At 53.1% G+C, this 19,383-nt stretch overlaps 1 protein-coding gene across 1 annotated transcript in view; it reads right to left on the bottom strand.

Moving 5' to 3' along the window:
* SLC2A1 (solute carrier family 2 member 1) overlaps positions 1-5,288 on the bottom strand; it is a 37,319-nt gene extending 32,031 nt beyond the window's left edge. Inside the window, exon 1 of the mRNA XM_074975085.1 lies at positions 5,175-5,288. Coding sequence (XP_074831186.1) covers positions 5,175-5,192 — 18 coding nt within the window. The 5' untranslated portion in view covers positions 5,193-5,288. The remainder of the gene's footprint in view (positions 1-5,174) is intronic.
* Positions 5,289-19,383: the final 14,095 nt, after the last annotated feature.

The raw sequence follows: 19,383 nt of genomic DNA, 5'->3' as shown, positions 1-19,383 counted from the left end.
TTGGGTTAAATTTATCTCTTTAAAAGGTTTAATGGTCAGATCAGGCACCCTAAAGGTTATAAGTTTGGATAAGCTTTGGCTAGCCATCTGGAGTCTGGAAAATTGGGAATGAAATTCCATAAGCACAGCCTCTCCCATGATATTTTGCCACTTCCTACTTCATGGACTAGCCTGAACCAGGAAGTGTAGAGACTCACAAAGATGATACTTGTAAAGGTGTTATTTGTAGCCTTTTTGACTCTCACAAAAGGTTCAGTTAGGGCTAAAATTAGTTGAGTCTGAATGGACTCTTATTTTATCCTAACTGGATCATCCATTATCTAAAATTTAGAGACACCCAACAAAATCTTCTACCACTGAGTTAAGACTTAAGTTTGTCTAGTTGATAAACAGGAGTTGATAAACAGCTGATTGTCTCTTTCTACTGTGTTTTTTATTTGCTTTGTCTTTTCCCTCCATCCTTACACCTATTAATTCCTCTCAACTTCATTTAAAAGGGCTCAGTCTGCAATTAGGAACAGGAAACAGGAAATAAGGAACTCTTAGTCCTAGAAGGGAATTACAGGACTTTCCACCTTTGTAATGATGGAGGATAAAGAGTGTAATGCAATCTGCTACATAACATGACCCAGTCAGTTGCAGCATATCCTGTAACATGTTACAAAAGTAGCAGGGCTCTGTCTGAAGGCTACTGGTAGCAGGGCTGGAGGGAAGGAGATTACAGCATTTTGCAAGCAAAGCTGTGGGCTGTGCCTTGGCATCAGAAGGGGCTGTATTGCAGCTGTACAGTGGAGGGTGCAGTCAGATATTCATTAGATCAAAACAGTGGTTTAATAAGACTTGGTCTTGTGATGTACATTAGAAATACAGTTGGAGCTGCAACCCCTACTCAGGTAAGTAATCCTTCCTCCCAAGTGGTCCCGCAAGTTCCTGTGAGTCAGGGTTGCATGGTCCTGTGCAGATCATGCTATCTGAGGCAGGTTTCATTGCCAAAGTTATTATGTTTGGGATGTGACCCAGGGATTTCCCTCCCCTATCTCCGCCCAGAAAGCATGGGAGCTACTACACATAAAAAAAGCAATGGCTGGATCTTAACACAGAGAATGGAGATTGAGAGATCCGGCTGGGCGCACCCTGGCAGGAATGAACGCCCGGTGCCTAGAGCCTTGCAACAAGCCTCGGTAAGTTACAGATGGGGGGAGCCACGGGAACCTCCCCAGCGCCGCACTGCCCGGCTCTCCCCCAGCTGTGCCCCTGGATCCCTGCCGCCGCCCCCCGCGCCGGCAGCTGCTGACGCAGGCTCGAAGCTCGGCTCCCCCAGCCCGCTGAGAGGGGCTCGCCGCCGGCCGCCAATGGGCGGCGAGCTCCGGCGGGCCCCGCCCGGGGATGTTGGGCTCGCTTTCCCCTTTGGCCTACCTCGCAGGGGCTGGCGCGACACCGCCCCCTGGCGCCGGGGACATGCCGGCAGCTCCACCCCTAACGGAGCCGGGGCAGCGGCCGCTGCCAGCCCCGGGACTGTGCGAGCCCAACCCGGGGAAATCCCAGCCCAGCCCGGCGTACTGCTCAATACCCGGGAGCCACGGAGCCAGCCCCGGCCCGGGCAGCGGGGAAACGCGGGCTCCCCTAAGACAGGCGCCGGGCCCGGCTGGATGGAGGCCGCGGGTAACCGGCTCCCTGCCTGGCTCCCACGGGGTGCCAGGCTTAGCCGGTGCTTGCCCAGCGCTCTGGTCTCTGCTCGCCCCGGGACCTTTATGATTAAACGGTCTCCACTCGAACAGCTTGAAGGGACACCCCCCGACCCCCCAGAAATGAAGGCAGCATCGAGAGGTTGAAAAGACCCGCTAAAGAGAGACTAGGAAATACCCTTTAAGCACAGAGCCGACAGAAACCAGCCAGTTCTCGGTTTATGGTGAACCGGCCCCTTGTCCTCCTTTGGGGCTTCTACAGCCAAATGCAAGCTACTGCGGATTTACACCACTGTACCCGAGATCAGAATCTGGCCCAGCGTTGGATTTCTATGTTCAACCGGGCAAAATTCCCTCAGTCCCAGCCGCTCGCCTCCTCCCCCTCCGGAGCGAGCTGTGCCTGTGAGGTGCTCCTGGCTGTCACGTCCCAGAGCTCCGGTTCCAAACCCACAGCCGGGAGCACAGGAACGCTCCGCTCCGGGAGCTGCCAGCCAGCTCCCCACCCAGCCATCAGCACTCCTGAAAATGCACAAGAGCGCAGCGAACTAAATACAGTAACGCGCTGATCCCAAAACACATTCCAAAGCTAGGGAGACAGGAGGGAATCTGGAGACAGTGTTGCACAAATAAACTTTGTAAGCATCTTGACCCAGAAAACACAGACTGGCGGAACAGCATGCTTCTCCTGTGCCCTCCCTGCATGGTCACAAGACCGGTTATTATTTTAAAAGAGACGGGTCTCTTGAACAGAGAGGGAAGGAGCCTGCTGGACTGAATTCCCCGCCCTGAACTCTGGTATCCCCTTTCATTGCACCTTGGGCCTAAAATCTGCTTTAGGGACCGTCAAGTATGCAACTTGAATTAATTGATTGTCAATTGACTCAAGTTTCCTAATATGATTGTAAGTGCTAGTCTACACATTTATCTTCACACAAGAGCTGCCAGTTTAAGGAACATCCTTATTTTAAATCAATTTGGTTAAACTGGTTCAACCCCCTCTGTGGACACTCTTAATTCAATTTAACCCAGTCACAGTGATTTAGTTTAAATTAGCAAGAAATCATTTTAAACTAAATCGATGTAAGCCAGGTTTATACCAAAAGAGAGGCTACATAGGGGTTTGCGTGGATACTCAGTTTTTAAATATACAACCATTATAAACTCGCCTAGTGCAGCTAGCCCAGCACAGCCAGACTACAAACGTTTGTTCCATGGCCATGGTTTAGCAGCTGTAATCTGAGTACCACCACCCAAATCAGTTATACCAGTGCAAGGCAACAGATGAGCCTGTGAAGTGGAAGGTAATCAGGGAAGATGTGAGCAACTGGGGAACAATTTACTCATTCGGATGATCTGAGACCCATAGGAAATCAGATCAGAAAAGACCACTTTGGAGTCTCAGTCTGAACCCTTCTGTTGTGTGGAGTTGGGCAGGGATGGGATTTTTCTGTTTTTTGCTTTGGATCCCCCACCCTCTTTTCTTCATTATAAAACCTATTCCTTTACCATGAGCACCAATGTAATCGTCACATACCAGTACTCTGTAAAACAAGGTGACTGCTGTGGATTGGAGCCTGAGGGAGGAGGGAAGAAAAACAAAAGCTAAAGGGTTAATTAATCCGTTTAGTGTTTAAGAGCTCCAGGTCCGGACCAGCATTAGATGGTCCTAGGTATGGTCCAAGCACAGAACAAAGAAGCTCTTCAGGGCAGGGACTACTAGGGGGCTCTTCCACCACGCAAATAAAAACAAGAAAAAAAATCCTTTTAACACAGTCCTGCAAATGTACCAAAAAGAGGGAAAGTCAAGCCTGTGTGGGGATTAGATTATAGGGGATTTGAACCTGATGCGAGGCCCAACTCAAGGGAAGAATTATTAGAAATACATACACTATTTTCCCCCTTAAGGCCTTACTGTGATTGTATAATTTGTAAGAGGGTATCCTTGGTTACTCTCTCTGGGATTACATCCCTGCTCCAGTTCCATGCAAGGAATCCAAGAAACAAGTTCCATGCAGGAATCACCACCTGGTGAAATTCTCGGCCAGACTAGACGGTCATAATGGTCCGACCCATTACGTAAGGGGACAAAGTAGACCGAGAGAGCAGGACTGCCAACCCCACATGTTCAAAAATCCCGAGTCAGGGCCCCATCGCTTAAAAATCAGGACGCTCCCCCAATAAGAGATTCGGGTTTTTTATTTGTCTTCTGGTTTCTGAACCTTTGGAGGGAACCTGGCCTCATTCCCACGCTTTTCTCCATAACAAGCCGTGCTCGGAAAATATGTCAAACGGAAGGGGAGATTCTTATTGAAACCCTCGATTCCAGACGGTAGGGCTTGAAAAAAACCGTCAGGTATCAAGAAAAAAATCCCAGGAATTGGCAACACGGGAAACCCTCCAGCTTTCCGAAGCACCGCATCCCCTCGGCCCTTGGCTCGCTGGGAAAACGGGGGGACTTTGCTGCGAACGCGGGACATCGAGCCCCGTCCCGACCCGTAAGGCTACGGCCCTTCCCTCCTGTGCCACTAGGAGCTTTGGGGTCACCAGTGTCGGCCAGGCAAGGCTAAAGCGCACACAGGAAGGCTGGGGTACTTTAAGCAGCTGAATACAGACCGGGTACAGGGGCGGGCATCCTTCCCACCAAACCTCAGCACAAAGTTTCAACGAACTCTCCCCCCCGGTCCAGCCCCAAAGGCTGTGGAGCGGAACCCCCCAGTCCTAAGCCTGCAAACTTGCCCTTTTACCGAACACCTCGGCGATGGCTTGATTAGCTTGCATCTGGGACTCCGCAGGGGACCTCCCCCCCCCCGCATCAGTCACTTGTCTTGGGGTTTAATTTGTTTAGTTATTTTAAACACACGATCGCAGCTCGAGGCTGAAAATTTTCCACTCCGCACGCTGCTGGGACTGGGATGCGCTACGCAGTACCCCTGCCCCCCAGGTTCCGCCGCCCCCGCCCGGCAACGCAGGATGGGGCGTCCCCGGAGGGAGCCGTGGGGCAACAGCTGCCAGCGGGGCACTGGCTAAGGGAGCCCAAAGCAGGTGGCGGCTCAAGCCCACAGGGCGCCAAGGCGGGGGAAGGTTGAAAACAGCCGCCCGGACTCGCGCCCCCGGGGATGCTCCATAAGGGGCAGGCGGTTCCTAGGGTTTTCAGCCCCGCCTCGCTCCCCAGAGGAGTCCGGCCCGAAGGACGTGGAGCCCCCACCCAGGCCGGCGGCCAAGCGGACTTGCTGCACCCGCGAGAGCCGCCTTCTCTCTGCGATGGGGGGGGGGGCCGCAGACCAGCCACCCTGCCCCGAACGCCCCCGCCACGGGGCTCGCCCGGGACGCGCCGCCTCGCCGGGGCCAGGCAGGAGGCTGCTTGGGGCAGAAAGACTGGGAAGCAGCGACCCCCCGCAGGCCGCTCTCCCCTCCCCCAAGCCCCGCATGCACACGCCGCCCCCGCCGGAAGGTCCCGGGGAGCCTCCCCCACGCCGGGCCCACGGTCACCTTGCTCCCCGACTCCATGGTGCTGCGCCCGCGCGCTCTCTGCAAGGGACGCTGCCCCGGGCCAGGGCGCCGAGCCGCGCGGGGGGGTCCCGGCGAGCCCACGCGAGTCCTCGGGCGCGCTGCTGCGGTGCCCCGGCGCTGCCCGTGCCGCGCGCTGCGCTCCCAACGCGCCGTATAAGACCTGGCGCCGCCGCCGCGCCTTGACCCGGCTTAAGTGTGCGCGTGTGTCGCGAGCGCCCCGCCTGATTGGCTGGCCGCGCGCGCACGGGGGTGTGTCGGGGGTGTGCCGTTGGAGGGCTCGAGGGTCCGGGCGCTGGGCCCTGAGTGGCTGGCCCGTCCGTCCGTCACGGGCCCTGGCTCCCGCGCGCCGCGCACGGCGGGGGGGACGTGGGTCTCATTGTCAATGCTCCGGCGGAGCCGAGGGCGGGCTCGCTGCGCCAGCGCTCAGCAGCTCGCTGCAGAGGCGAGCCCGGACACACGAGGACAGCATTGCAATCCCCGTACCCTCCCGGCTGGGCCCTTCCCCCGCTAGTCACCGCAGAGGGGGCTCCTGCTTGGCATTTCTCGGGTAGGGCCGCAGCCCTAGAGAATCTTCGTGCCTGGCCTGCCCGGCCCGAGACAGAGAGATTTCAAGATGCTACGCTCCTCCCATGGACGCTTTCTCTCTCCCATACACGCACCCACGGTACAACCACCTCATTTATAAAAGGGGCCGGGGGAAAGGAACAGAGCCTGCAATTCATTCCTTGCTCGGAACCAAACTCCTCCCTTTGCAATTCACGCAGGCCTTGGCGATGGTGGGGTGGAGCAGAGGGGGGAAGGGGAGGGATAGGATTGCCAACTTTAAATGGTGTTTTCACACTAGAGTTTCTCCTGTTGTGTTTTCATCCCTCGGTGACTTCGCTGTTCTGAATTTTCGGCCTCTCACTGCACCTGCTGAGCTTAAAGGTGGAGCCGGCTCCTCTGCTGAAAGGAGATTGTTGCTCCGTCTGCTGGAGGCTGTAAGGCAGGACTGACTCTATTCCACACTTCGCAAAGAAAACAAAACAAAACATATTTTCCCTACCCCCTTGCTCCAAGCAGCCGGGTCCCTTCCCCAGCAGAGTGATAAGAACGGAGTAAAATCACCCATTACTGAATAACAATCAATCTTGCCAGGACTACAGGTTAAATAATTTTATTAAGATAATGTTGAAATAAAAAGAAAATGGTACAGAGCTCAAGCATAGAAGTTTCTGGTTATCAGGGAATAAGATAACAGATTATCAAGGGGTGCGAAATTCGGTTTAGGAGCTGGTGGCGTAAGGAATACATAATCTGTAATCTCCCCCATTGGGGGTAAAAGTTTAACCGGTCAAAGTACAGACATTGAGCTATGGGGGTATGTTGTCCATATAATGGCTATGTTCAGGTGTGGAGTATAATGAGCGGATACGATGATGGGGATGGATCTACCCTCATTTGGTGGGATTTAATGTTCAGTGGGTTTATGGTTGCAGTTCATATGGTCCAATGGAAAAAGCCTCTCAGTCCCTTTCCCATAGTGGATGCACAATGTCGTACCGGCTCACACCTCCTGGTGCTGTCGGTGGCCGGTGATGTGTTCGATGTAGATGTCCCTGGACCATCGGATGGTGTCCGAGACCATGAGGCACCGCATGAGCCGTGCGTAGAAAGAGAGAGACAGCAAACGAGCTCTTGGGCCTGTAGTTTTGATTGGCATTTTGAAATCTGCTACGGTCAGCAGCCTGTGCATGACTAGGATCACTGAGTACACATGAGAAATGAATTTTAATTTCCTGTGAAAATGTTTTAGCACTGTAAAAAGTTCATACTATTATATATAGTATGTCAATATAAATTGACAAATGCTAGGACACCAGAAACTGTAAAGCATTAAAAAACAAACAAGAAACAACAGGAATCTATAGTTGTGACCATGGATAAAAGGTGGCAGTGAATTGCCAGATCTCATCAGATCCGGTCTCTGACTGCAGTCAGAACCAGATAGGGGCAAAAAACACCGTAGTGGGCAATTTCTTCCTAATTCTAACCCCTATCATACAAAAAATCCTAGGCCCGGTAGCACAAGGATTTATCCTTTCTAAACATTGTGTGTGTTTTTAAACCTCACTAATATAAATCTGGAGACATTCTACTACCCCTCATCCCTTTCAATGGAGAGAGATCATCTCCCCCTATCTGTTCCCCCACTGGATTGCTTACTACATGCTGAATCTGTACATCAGGGGCAGAGAAGACTAAAATCCAGAATTTCCGGTTCCCAGGAATTTTTGTCATTTTGAAATTTTGTTTCAGGTGGATTCATGCAGAAAACAGATTTTTCTAAACTTCTCAGAACTGGGGATTCCAAAGATTTCATTTAAGAAACATGATGTTTCCAAAACACTTTTGCATCCCAGAACCCCAGCAGCTAAGTGATCTTGACATGATTGATGTCAGTGTTTCACTGCTGCTCATCTCTAAATAGAAGCCATGAAACTGACAAGAATCATGTCAATTTCACTCAGGGGCTCCAAGAGATTCCTGGATCCTTGGCAGCTCTGCCATGCAGACTGCCCCAGCACTGGGGACCTCAGAGCTTCCAAATTCCCTGGCCAGACAGCTCCCTACTCTGCCCAGCTCCCGCCTCCTGCGGGAGAAAGACCACATGGTGGAGCTGCCCGGGAGCAGAGGACCTGGGACTGACTGCACTGTGGCAGTCTGGAAGCCATGGATCCTTGAAAGCCCTGAGGTCTCCAGCAGCCCACTAGGTGCCCTGGCTCAGAACCATGCAGATTTCCATCCAAACCCTGCCTGCGGGTTGACTAAATATTTTTGTGAAATATTTCAGGTTTGACAAATCAGCATTTTCTACTGAAAATATTTCTGACCACTTCTATGCAGGGGCCTGTTCTCCATGGTAATCAATCAGATCTTTGCCATTGTCTGCAATGGGTGTAGGCTCAGCCCCTTGGAGAGCCTTCTATCTGATCAGGCCACACTGAGATGCAGACTCTGCAATATCTGCCTTTTACATCTGGGCATCTTGGTCCAGATTACTTTAAAATCTTGGGCCAACAAATCTTTGTGAAACACAAGGAAGGGAGGGAGGAAGGGAGAGCAAACCCTTTCACAGTGTATATGTGACAGGATGCATGGTCACTGACTCCTCCGTCTTCAACAATCCACCAACCTGCCTGTTTCTTGCAGGGACATAAAAGGTGAGGGTGTGGAGTACTGATCTGGGGATTACTCTCATGGCACAAAGATGACAATCTTTGTTTGTTTCCTTAGGAAACCCTGCATTTCTTCCCTTTAAAGGAAGGTGGTAGGAGATAATCTTACTAGGGAAAAATCATGAAGAAGTGCTGATGGAGGGGAAATTATAAGGGCTTTGTAAATACAGAGGCAATAATCCCCCTTTGTGCTGAGTAAGGCTGGTCAATCAGTGTTTACAGGGGGATTTAAGGGATATTTGCTAGTCCAGTCCTTTGAGTGGGTGGGTAGACAAGCTATTCATAATTATGTAGAATGCATACCTTTCTAACTAAGTTAGTCCAGGTGTGCAAAGACACCATCCAATTTTTTCAGTGTCAGTTGATATATGTGCAATATGGGAGGGATTCGATAGTATATTCGACAAAGCAAAATCTGGCCTTTTCCCTTATTATTAAATTATTATTATTACTATTATTAAGCTCATGCTCAGAGTTAAACACATGCATATGTGATTAGATAAACTGGGGCCAGCATCTGCAATTTATTTCATATATGCAATATAAAAGCTTTCAGATTTCAGCCTCTAAAGTTGAACTATGAGCCTGGGTCATTTTTCAATCACTGACCTAGAAGTGGAAGGCTCAGTCTGCCAATAGCAGTCCTGTGACCCATCCAGTGCCCTGAGTCTAACCATCTCTAATGAATTACCAGCTAACATTTATATGGTACACTGCTTATAAAGATATACACCAGACAGGACCCAGCAGAGCAGGGGACTTTGGTCACCAGATGTACATCCTCTTGCAGACAGACTGGTTATTCATGCTCCCATGTAGTGACTTTTAGTTGATACAAACATATGTAAATAAGAAAGAATGAATCATTAACTCTTATCAGAATGTGTCTGGACTCATCATCTTGTGAGCAATATGTAAACTCAAAGGGATACGTATGGAAATTCGACATTGGCATGTCTTGCCCAAAAGAGGACTGGTCACAGGACTGACAGTCAGGCTTTGTATAGATCGATCTCTACCAGCATTCCAGGAAGTCGGCTTCATTCTATTTCCATAGAAGCAACACCTTGGCATTGCAAAACAAAGTCAGTCTCTGGCTACATATTCCAGACACACCTGACACTTTCCACTTCCCTCTGCCATAAGTATTCCCACCACAGTCTTTCCTGCCTGTTAACAAATATTTTGAAACACAATGAGAGAATAAATATCTTGTGAAAGTTTTTATGATATTATATTGTTAGTAACCCTGGGGAGCACTCAGACAGCTTTTGTCTGGCCAGAGCTCCAGGAAGACATTAATTAAACAATTCTCCCTTGAAAGGTAGGCAAGGCAATTTAGTACTGGTGAAAGAGATCAGATTGACAGGCCTGGTGACTGACACTGTTCATCCACAGGGGGTTTGTAGTCCTCAAGTGATTGCCAACAGACTTGAGGTAATGAACACGATTATAGCTAATAGTCTGGACACTGACTTTGGTTCACTCGCATTCAAACAGGATCACAACTCTAGTCCAAACATACCCAGGAAAAAAAAGTGGCAGTAAAGCTTCCCCTACCTGAACCCTGATCTGGACACAACTCCTCCATGAAGATGGGCACTTCCATCTCTGTGGTACTGCCGATCCACCAGGGCTGGAACAAAAATCCACCTAAATATTTATATATATAAATAAGGTGACAGGGTTGGGGCAGATGGCTACAGGAGAGTGATCCTATTGGGATCTGGGAAGTGGGTTGGCAAAGCCCGCCCACTGCTAAAGGATCCCCCGCCCCAGCCTAAGAGGGAGATCCAGAGGACCTGGACACCAAATAAATATGGGGGACAACTAATGAAATAACAGGGACGGGAGTGAGGTCAAAGGGTCAAATGAAGGGAACTGGATGGGGACACCGAGCAGAGACCCCCGGACAGCGCCCACTGCTCCTCAAAGGCATCAAGGGAGTCAGTGGATGCCGCCCAGAGGAACTCTGCCCCGATACGTGAACAGACCCAGGATCGGAAATAGGCCCCACAGTCACAGGAGACTCCATAGGCCAACCTCCTCACTCTGGTTTTATAGATGGCCATTTTAGCTAGGGCCAGGAGATCCCATGACTTTGTGGGACCACGGATAGGGAGTGCATAAATAAGAAGGTGAGGGGAGAAGTGCAACCAAAAACATAATAAAATATTGGTGAGGAGCCGGAATAGGGGCTGCAGCCTGGTACACTCCAGATGTGTGTGCGCCAGGGTTTCCCTCACGCCGCAAGAGGGGCAGGTGTCTGGGATAGAGGTGAACCGCGCCAAGAACACGCCCGTGCTCATGGCTCCGTGAAGGAGCCGCCAACCGATATCCCCGTTGGGCCTCAGGACCAAGGTGGAACATAGGCTGGCCCTCCGGGGATCCTGACCCTCCAAAGGTGGCAGAAGGTCCCGCCATTTTTTATTGGGGTGGGACACGAGGGTGAGGGCACGAAGGGTGTGGAGAACGAGCGTGTACAGATGTTTGCTTGGCACGGTCTGGAAGCAGACTGGCTGCATCTCTTGCAGCCGGCTCACAGTGAAGGGGCCTGATGAAAAGGTCCGGCAGGCCTGGGGTGGAGGGTAGGCAGGGCGTGCCCTTGTGCAGGACCCGGTCGAGATAAACCCAAGCAATGGGTGGCAAAACGGGCCTCACCTCCTAAAGTACGCACCAGGGAGTACGAGGTCTGGAGAGCCCCATGCACTGAGCGAGTGTCAGGGGATCCAGTCAGTCTCCCCGGTCGTAGTCCAGGAGGTCTCTGACTCTTGTGACTTCTGCCAGGACCAACCTCTGGCACACAGAGGGGGACTCCGTCACCTGCACACAAAGCTGGGGGTTGTGTAGTAGGGGTCCGCGAGGAGATCTGCCCCCTCGATGGCTGCCACGGACCTGGTCATTGAAAGCAGTTTCCAGGTCCGGAGGAGGTCCTGGTAAAAGACTGGCAGTCCGGAGAGGAAGACCTCTCGGATGAAGATAAAGGAGCTGCCGGTCGTATCGGAGCACTTGGAAGAGGCACAAGAAGGCGTGCGCCAGTACGCTCCACACCAGACTACCTGCACCATAAAGGAGCCTCTGCAGGGCCTGGAGGCGGAAGACATGGACCTGAGTGTGCAGACATTTCAGGCCCTGCCCTCCCTCCTCCAGGGGTAGATGGAGAACCCCTGCAGGGACCCATCGGTGGAGAGGAGCAGAGCTCGAGCCTTCCGCTTGCCCCGCTTCCCCTGGACTAGGCCCCAGCCCTCCATGGCATCATCTGGGGGCCGGGGCGATGGCTCAGGAACTGTGGGAGGCAGCAGTGGGGCAGCATGAGGGAGGGAAGATTCCCCTGGGGCAGGCCCCCTCCCATGCTCGGCGGTATCCCTGCCGCACCCTCCTCTAGGGGCCCCACCGGATTGCAGGCAGCAGAGGCGGGGCTCTCCCGCTTGTCTGGGCGCGCTGCATGAAGTACCCCTTGAGCCCGAGCGAGAGCACTGGTGGACTGACGAGGAGGAGGGGCGGCTCCGGGCACCGAACAGCCAGGGTCGCCACTCCAGCCGTACGAACTGTGAGATGGCTGAAGTAGACCCTGTCCCCCCAATCCAGCTGCCAGCTGTCTTCGGCGGTCGGATCCGCATGGGTCTCCTGCAGGAAAACCACAGAGTACCCACCCTCCTGAAAGAAGGGGAGCACCTGGGACCTGCAGAGACCCATCCTACAGCCCCAAAGTGTTCAATGTTGCGATGGTGAGAGGTGCCAAGAGGAGGGCTGGGGGGGGGGGATCCTCGCCAGCAGGGACGCTCGTGGCTCCTGACGGGCCGCGCAACAGTCCGTGACCTACCCCATAAGTGAGTAAGGAGTCACGGAAGATACGGACCCGCCAGTAGGCCGCGGCATCCTGCTTCCCCGTTCCTTTACCTTCCCCCATGAGGGCCCTTGTGGCCCGGAGGATTTGAAAAAAATCCCCCCATCGCTGGAGAGCAAGCTGTGCCTTGTTGCGGGAGCCACGGACGTCTTCTAAAAACTCCTGCAACTCCTCTCAGCGCATGGGGGGGTGGGGTTACGGTCTCCTGCTTATCCCCTGACAGGGCCCTTGGTACAGCCCCATGGCCCATTGAGACAGGCAGACATGATGCAGATCCCCGACGGGGCGCCTGATGGATTGGCGCCATTTGGCCTGCTTTGAACCTTGGGGCATTAAGGGGCGGCGGAGGGAGGATAGCAGCCCCTAGTGGGTCGGGACAGGGAAACACAAAGGCCGCTCCCTGGGGGTCACCTATTGGAAAAGGGAAGGAGACAGCCCCAGGGGCGGCAATAACATCGCGGGAGGTGGACGGGATAGGGACAGGGTCAGGGTCAGAGACGAGATTCTGGGCTTCGGGAGCCAAATAGCTGGATGGTGGCACCTCCCAATCAGGCTCAAGGGTTAAGGGGGTGGGGAGGGGGCTCTCAGCGATACCGGGTGTAGGCTCTATGGTGGATTTGGCAGCCACGGCATCAGGAGGTGGACTGTTTTCTGTAAGGCACCAGCCCGGGAAGGAGGTTGATTGCTCCACACCAACGAGGGGTGCCCCTGGTGGCTCGGGTCCCGGCCGCGTGGCTCTGGCCGTCGCCTCAACAGGCTCGGTGGCCGTCAGCAGGGTGACATCTGCGGCCGGGTTGATGGAGGAGTCCAGGGGCTCCTCGGAGGTGGAAGTGGAAGCAACGGTTAGGAGGGAGTGAGCATGGGAAAAGGGGGGCTGGAGTGAGGTTGCCCAGATCGAGGCCCACTGGCATAGAGTCGTCCTCCCCCTGGGTGACTGGGGTCAGACCCAGGGCCTCGATTTCCTTGTATAGGGAGGGGAGATCGCTGTCTGCCACCCCGGGTTTCTCCCCGCTGGCAATGCGACGGTTGCCTCGGGGCTCAAAGGGGCTTCGGATAGTACCAGGGCAGGAGGGGCTCTGTCGGGGGCCTCGGAGCGGCTCTGTCGGGGGCCTCGGAGCGGAGGGACTCCCGTGGAGGGGAGATACTGCCTTCCGGTGCTGCCACGTCTTCCCCAGCCAGCACCGGTGGATGAAATACACCCGTGGGCAAAGCGGAAGGCTCGGCATCGGTGCCCCCCTTCCTGGTCTTCTGGGGGGCCTCCTCATTGGATGGGAGGAGCGGAGCTCGAGCTTTCCGCTTGCCCTGCTTCCCCTGGACTAGGGCCCAGCCCTCCATGGCATCATCCAGGGGCTGGCTAGCAGGGGTCGTGTCAGGGGGCGGAGGCGATGGCTCAGGGAATCGGGGGGGGGGGGGGTAACGGTGGGGCAGCATGAGGGAGGGAGGATTCCCCCTGGGGCGGGCCCTCTCCCATGCCCGGCGGCGTTCCTGCCACACCCTCCTCCACAGGCCCCGCCAGATTGCAGACAACAGAGGCAATCTCTCCCGCTCGTCGGGGCATAGTGGGGGAGCTGCCCCTTGGGCCCGAGCGGGAGCAGTGGTGGACTGGGAAGGAGGAGGGGTGGCTCCGGGCGTTGGGCAGCTAGGGGGGCGAGGCGGGCACCAGGAGGCAACGGACGCCGTGCTTCCCGGTCATGGTGGGAAAGGGGCCCCAGCTGCTATAGATGGTAGCAGAGGCGGTGGGTGGGAGAGATGACGGAGCGGCAGGCGGGGGGGCTGCCGCCACCTGGGCATAGGCCCTGGGGGCCGGGGGAGGGGCACCCGCAGATCTGGTGGAGGGAACAGCGGGGAGAGTCACCGTGGCTGGTGGTGGGGCTGTGGCAGTGGGGGCAGCCCCTGCCATGGAGGGCCTGGTCTTTTTAGCGGGGCCCTTCCCCTTCTTCTTCCTCTGGCCTTTCCCGCTGGCTGGGGAGGCTCCCCCCGAATCTGAGGGGGGGAGGGACGTGGCAGCAGTGGAGGTCACCACGGATGCGGTGGCAGGTGGTTTGGCAGCAGAGGTAGAGGCTTGGGGGGGTGATGGAGGGGCAGGCCGGGGAGGGGCAGCTGGGACTGCTGGAGGGGCCCCACCCATCTCGTCCCCCGCCATCATGGGGAGGGAAGGGGAGACACCAGAAGGAGGAGGGGAAAGGGGAAGCAGGTCGACCACTCCTCCCCTGCCCGCAGCCTAGCGGGGAGGAGGGCGCCAAAAGGGTGGGCTGGGCGCGGGGACAAAACAGGGGTTAAGGGTCAGTCGCCGACATGGGGTGGAATTCCAGCTCCTCTAGCTGCACTGGGGGTGGGGGGGGGATACAACAGCACTGGGGGTGCAGTGAAGAGGTTTGAAACTAAAATGGGGAGTGGCACAAGCGCATGGGAGGGGGCATGGGCGCACAGAGCAAGGGGCTAGGCGGGCCGGAGTTAGGGCAGGGAAACTGAGGGGCTAGCTTCAGAGGCTGGGGCGGGGCAAACAAACAAAGGCTGCAGAGGGAAAACGGGCAGGGCAGGCAAACAAACTGAAGCTAGTAAGGGGGGGCTGGGGCAAAAGGGGGGGGCAAAAGGTGCAAAGGGCAAATGGGGCAGGTAGCAAGGGGCAAAGCTGTGAGGTGGGTAGTCCAGGGGAGGGGCACGTGCACCCACGTGCGCTTGCACAAAGTCAATTTGGCTGGCTGCTGCTTCTGGCCCAAGGGTGGAATCGGGGCATGGCAAGCCAAGCAAGCAGCTGAGTCCAGAGGCAGGAGCTGAGGCAGATGGTAAACAGCCAGTGGGGGTGGTGGAGGGGGCAGTGGTGGGGGACCCACAGATAGATCGGGGGCAGCTCCACACCACACCCCCTGTGTCCCTACAAATACAATCAAGACCCCCACCACAACAGCACAGTTTGAAAGTTACTCAGTCTTAAGGCCCCCTCCACGGTGGTCTGCAGAGTCTCTAGGTGCTCCCCCAGTGGTAGATGGTCCTCTTCTTCTCCTCCTCGGGGCTTCAGCAGCTCCAGGCAGCAGACTCTGCAGCAGCAGCAGCTCCAGGTAGGCAGAAAGGACCCCTCTCAGGTGGTGGTGGTGGTGGTGTCCACAGCGGCTGGGACTGGGGCCCCTCACTCCCCCCCTCTGGGAAGCAGGCTAGCAGGCTCCCCTCCCCCCAAGGGGCTGCAGTTGGAGTAGTAGCAGCACCCAAGGGTGGGGGGGCCAGCAACCAGGTAGCAGCAGAGAAGGGAGTGGGGTGGTGTCTGGCTGAGGAGCTGGAGCAGCAGCCCTCTCCCTCCTCCTTCCTCCAGGTTAAAGAGCTACAGAAGATTGATTGAAGGGAAAGCTCTTGGTCCCCAATTAACCAGGTCCCTTTTCCCGGGTAAGGTAACAGGGAAGGTTTTAGAACAATCAGGAACCTTCTGGAGACAATTAAGACAGACAGGCTGATTAGAACAACTGCAGCCAATCAAGAAGCTGCTAGAATCAATTCAGGCAGGCTAATGAGGGCACCTGGGCTTAAAAAGGATCTCACCTCAATTTGTGGTGCACATGTGAGGAGCTGAGAGCAAGAGGTACTAGGAGTTGAGAGTGAGAACGTGGATTGTTGGAGGACTGAGGTGTACAAGCATTATCAGACACCAGGAGGAAGGTCCTAGGGTGAGGATAAAGAAGGTGTTGAAAGAAGGCCATGGGGAAGTAGCCCAGGGAGTTGTGGCTGTCACACAGCTGTTCCAGGAGGCACTCTAGACAGCTGCATTCCACAGGGCCCTGGGCTGGAACCCGGAGTAGAGGGCGGGCCCGCGTTCCCCCCCAAATCCTCCCAACTCCTGGTCAAACACAGGAGGAGTTGACCTGGATTGTGAATTCAGAAAAACAGCTAAGCTGAGGGCTGCTGTGAAGCTCCAAGGTGAACAAATCTGCCAATAAGCGCAAGATCCACCAAGGTAGAGCAGGAACTTTGTCACAATATATATATATATCTCCCAGGAATGGCCATTACTAGTATAGACTGAATTAGAACCAGTGGCTCTTAAGTGAAAACCCATCACATCCCATTATCAACCCCTCAATTCACACCCCTTCTAATAAACAGTTTGTTTAAAACAAGTATGTTTTCTTTTAATGAATGGATCTGACCTCTATTAAGTGTTTGTTGCTTTGTTTAACTTGTTTAAAGCTATAGTCAGATGCTTTAGTTCCATTTGAGCTGATATAAAGCCTAGCAGAGACTTGTGGTGGCAGCCTTCACAGACAAGGTCTGCTCCCAGATTGCTGCACTGGGCAGCACAGTATGGAGAGGAGGTGAGCAGCCCTCTGTGGTGAAAGAACAGGCTAAGGACTATTTAGAAAAGCTGGACATGCACAAGTCCATGGGGCTGGATGCAATGTGTGGAGGGAGTTGGTGGATGTGATTGCAGAACCAATGGCCATTATCTTTGAAAACTCATGGTGATTGGGGGAGTTCCCGGACGACTGGAAAAAGGCTAATATAGTGCCCATCTTTAAAAAAGGGAAGAAGGAGAATCTGTGGAACTACAGACTGGTCAGCCTCACTTCAGTCCCCAGAAATATCATGAAGCAGGTCCTCAAAGAATCCATTTTGAAGCACTTGGAGGAGAGGAAGCTGATCAGGAGCAGTCAACATGGATTCACCAAGGGCAAGTCATGCCTGACCAACCTGATTGCCTTCTATGATGAGATAACTGTCTCTGTGGATATGGGGAAAGCGATGGCTGTGATATATCTTTACTTTAGCAAAGCTTTTGATACAGTCTCCCACAGTATTCTTGACAGCAAGTTAAAGAAGTATGGATGGACTATAAGGTGGATAGAAAGCTGGCTAGATCGTTGGGCTCAATGGGTAGTGATCAACGGCTCAATGTCTAGTTGGCAGCCAGTATCAAGTCAAATGCCCCAGAGGTTGGTCCTGGGGCTGGTTTTGTTCAACATCTTCATTAATGATCTGGATGATGGAATGGATTGCACCCTCAGCAAGTTCACAGATTACACTAAACTGGAGGAAGAGGTAGATATGCTGGAGGGTAGGGATAGGGTCCAGAGTGACCTAGACAAATTGGAGGATTGGGCCAAAAGAAATCTGGTGAGGTTCAACAAGGACAAGTGCAGAGTCCTGCACTTAGGACAGAAGAATTCCACGCACTGCTACAGGCTGGGGACCGACTGGCTAAGTGGCAGTTCTGCAGAAAAGGACCGGGGGATTGCAGTGGATGAGAAGTTGGATATGAGTCAACAGTGTGCCCTTGTTGCCAAGAAGGCTAACGGGGCATATTGGGCTGCATTAGTAGAAGCATTGTCAGCAGATCAAGAGAAGTGATTATTCCTCTCTATTCGGCACTGGTGAGGCCATATCTGGAGTATTGCGTCCAGTTTTGGGCCCTCCACTGCAGAAAGGATGTGGACAAATTGGAGACAGTCCAGCGGAGGGCAACAAAAATGATTAGGGGGCTGGGGCACATGATTTATGAGAAGAGGCTGAGGGAACTGAGCTTATTTAGTCTGCAGAAGAGAAGAGTGAGGGGTGATTTGATAGCAGCCTTCAACTACTTGAAGGGTGGTTCCAAAGAGGATGGAGGTAGGCTGTTCTCAGTGGTGGCAGATGACAGAACAAGGAGCAATGGTCTCAAGTTGCAGTGGGGGTGGTCTAGGTTGGATATTAGGAAAAAACTATTTTTCACTAGGAGGGTGGTGAAGCACTGGAATGGGTTCCCTAGGGAGGTGGTGGAATCTCCATCCTTAGAGGTTTTAAAGGCCTGACTTGACAAAGCCCTGGCTAGGATGATTTAGTTGGGGTTGGTCTTGCTTTGAGCAGGGGGTTGGACTAGATGACCTCCTGAGGTCTCTTCCAACCCTAATCTTCTATGATTCTATGATCCCCACATACAGATCAGCTTGCAGTGGTGGCCTCAAGTGCACTAATATGTTTGGAGGTGCCCATCTAGTAACAGGCTTCAAAGTAGCAGCTGTGTTAGTCTGTTTTCGCAAAAAGAAAAGGAGTACTTGTGGCACCTTGGAGACTAACAAATTTATTTGCGCATAATAAGTTTATGCTCAAATAAATTTGTTAGTCTCTAAGGTGCATCTAGTAACAGTAGACCTGGGAGTCAATGGACACTGAGCCCTTTTAGGTAACAAGGCTATTAAATTTTTAATGCTGCCTCAGGTCAGATGACTTTCACCATTCTGGCTTACTTTGGTTTCAAAAGCATGGGTGCTACTCGCATTTTACACCAATACCAGACATCTACATTGGGAGATTGCACTAGTGCAGCTATATCAACGAAACAATCCCAAGTGTGAGCAGACTCTTAGAAACCACAGCACAACAAGAACTGAAGGATAGCTAGCTCGCTAGAAATATTGTGGGTGAAGTAATAGACAAGCCAACTCTATGTCTCCATAATGGATGATATTCTTAACAACCAAAGTAGAAACACACCCGGGCATTATTATTTTGGTGATATTATAATGTGCAGGGGGGAGGCATTTCTCCCTCATTTTGGAGCAAATATATTTTGACCAGCACAAGTAGAGTTAGTTCTGTAATGCCAAGCTCACATCCCATATAGTTTGTATAGCAGGAGTCATCTATTCCATGTCTAGAGTTAAAGTCCTTGCATACACCGCTATGTTGCACCCGCACTGCCTCTGAAAAGTTTGTCAGTTGCATGATTGCCTTTGGCAGGCAGAGAGCTATGTTGGAACTCCTTGTTTCTGTGAAGAGGGCAATAAAGAGAGTTAAGAACAGTCTCTAGTGGAACGAATTCTTGTTTTTTGCCCTGCTTATTGGTTCTAGCATGCTTCTCCAGAAGACTAGTAATGGACAATCCCTCCCTTTAAAGAGCAAGTACTAAAACAAAAATCATGAAAGAGCTTATCTGGTGCATTTCACATCTGCTCCCCTCTGACTCCTTAATAATTCGCCAGTGTGTAACTGAAGATGTTCCCTTGAATAAGGAGGAAAAGGGGTTAATTAACAGCTACTTGTCGCCAATGTCTGCCATTTCCTTCCCATCAATTCAAATCCACATCCCTCCAGCTATGTCATCCACCCCCCACAAAGCCTCTGAATCAGCCACCAAACCTCTCCAGACCTCATCAAAGAA

Source organism: Natator depressus, chromosome 18 (genome assembly GCF_965152275.1).
Source record: "Natator depressus isolate rNatDep1 chromosome 18, rNatDep2.hap1, whole genome shotgun sequence".
NCBI lineage: Eukaryota > Metazoa > Chordata > Testudines > Cheloniidae > Natator > Natator depressus.
This window is presented reverse-complemented; position numbering and strand designations above follow the sequence as displayed.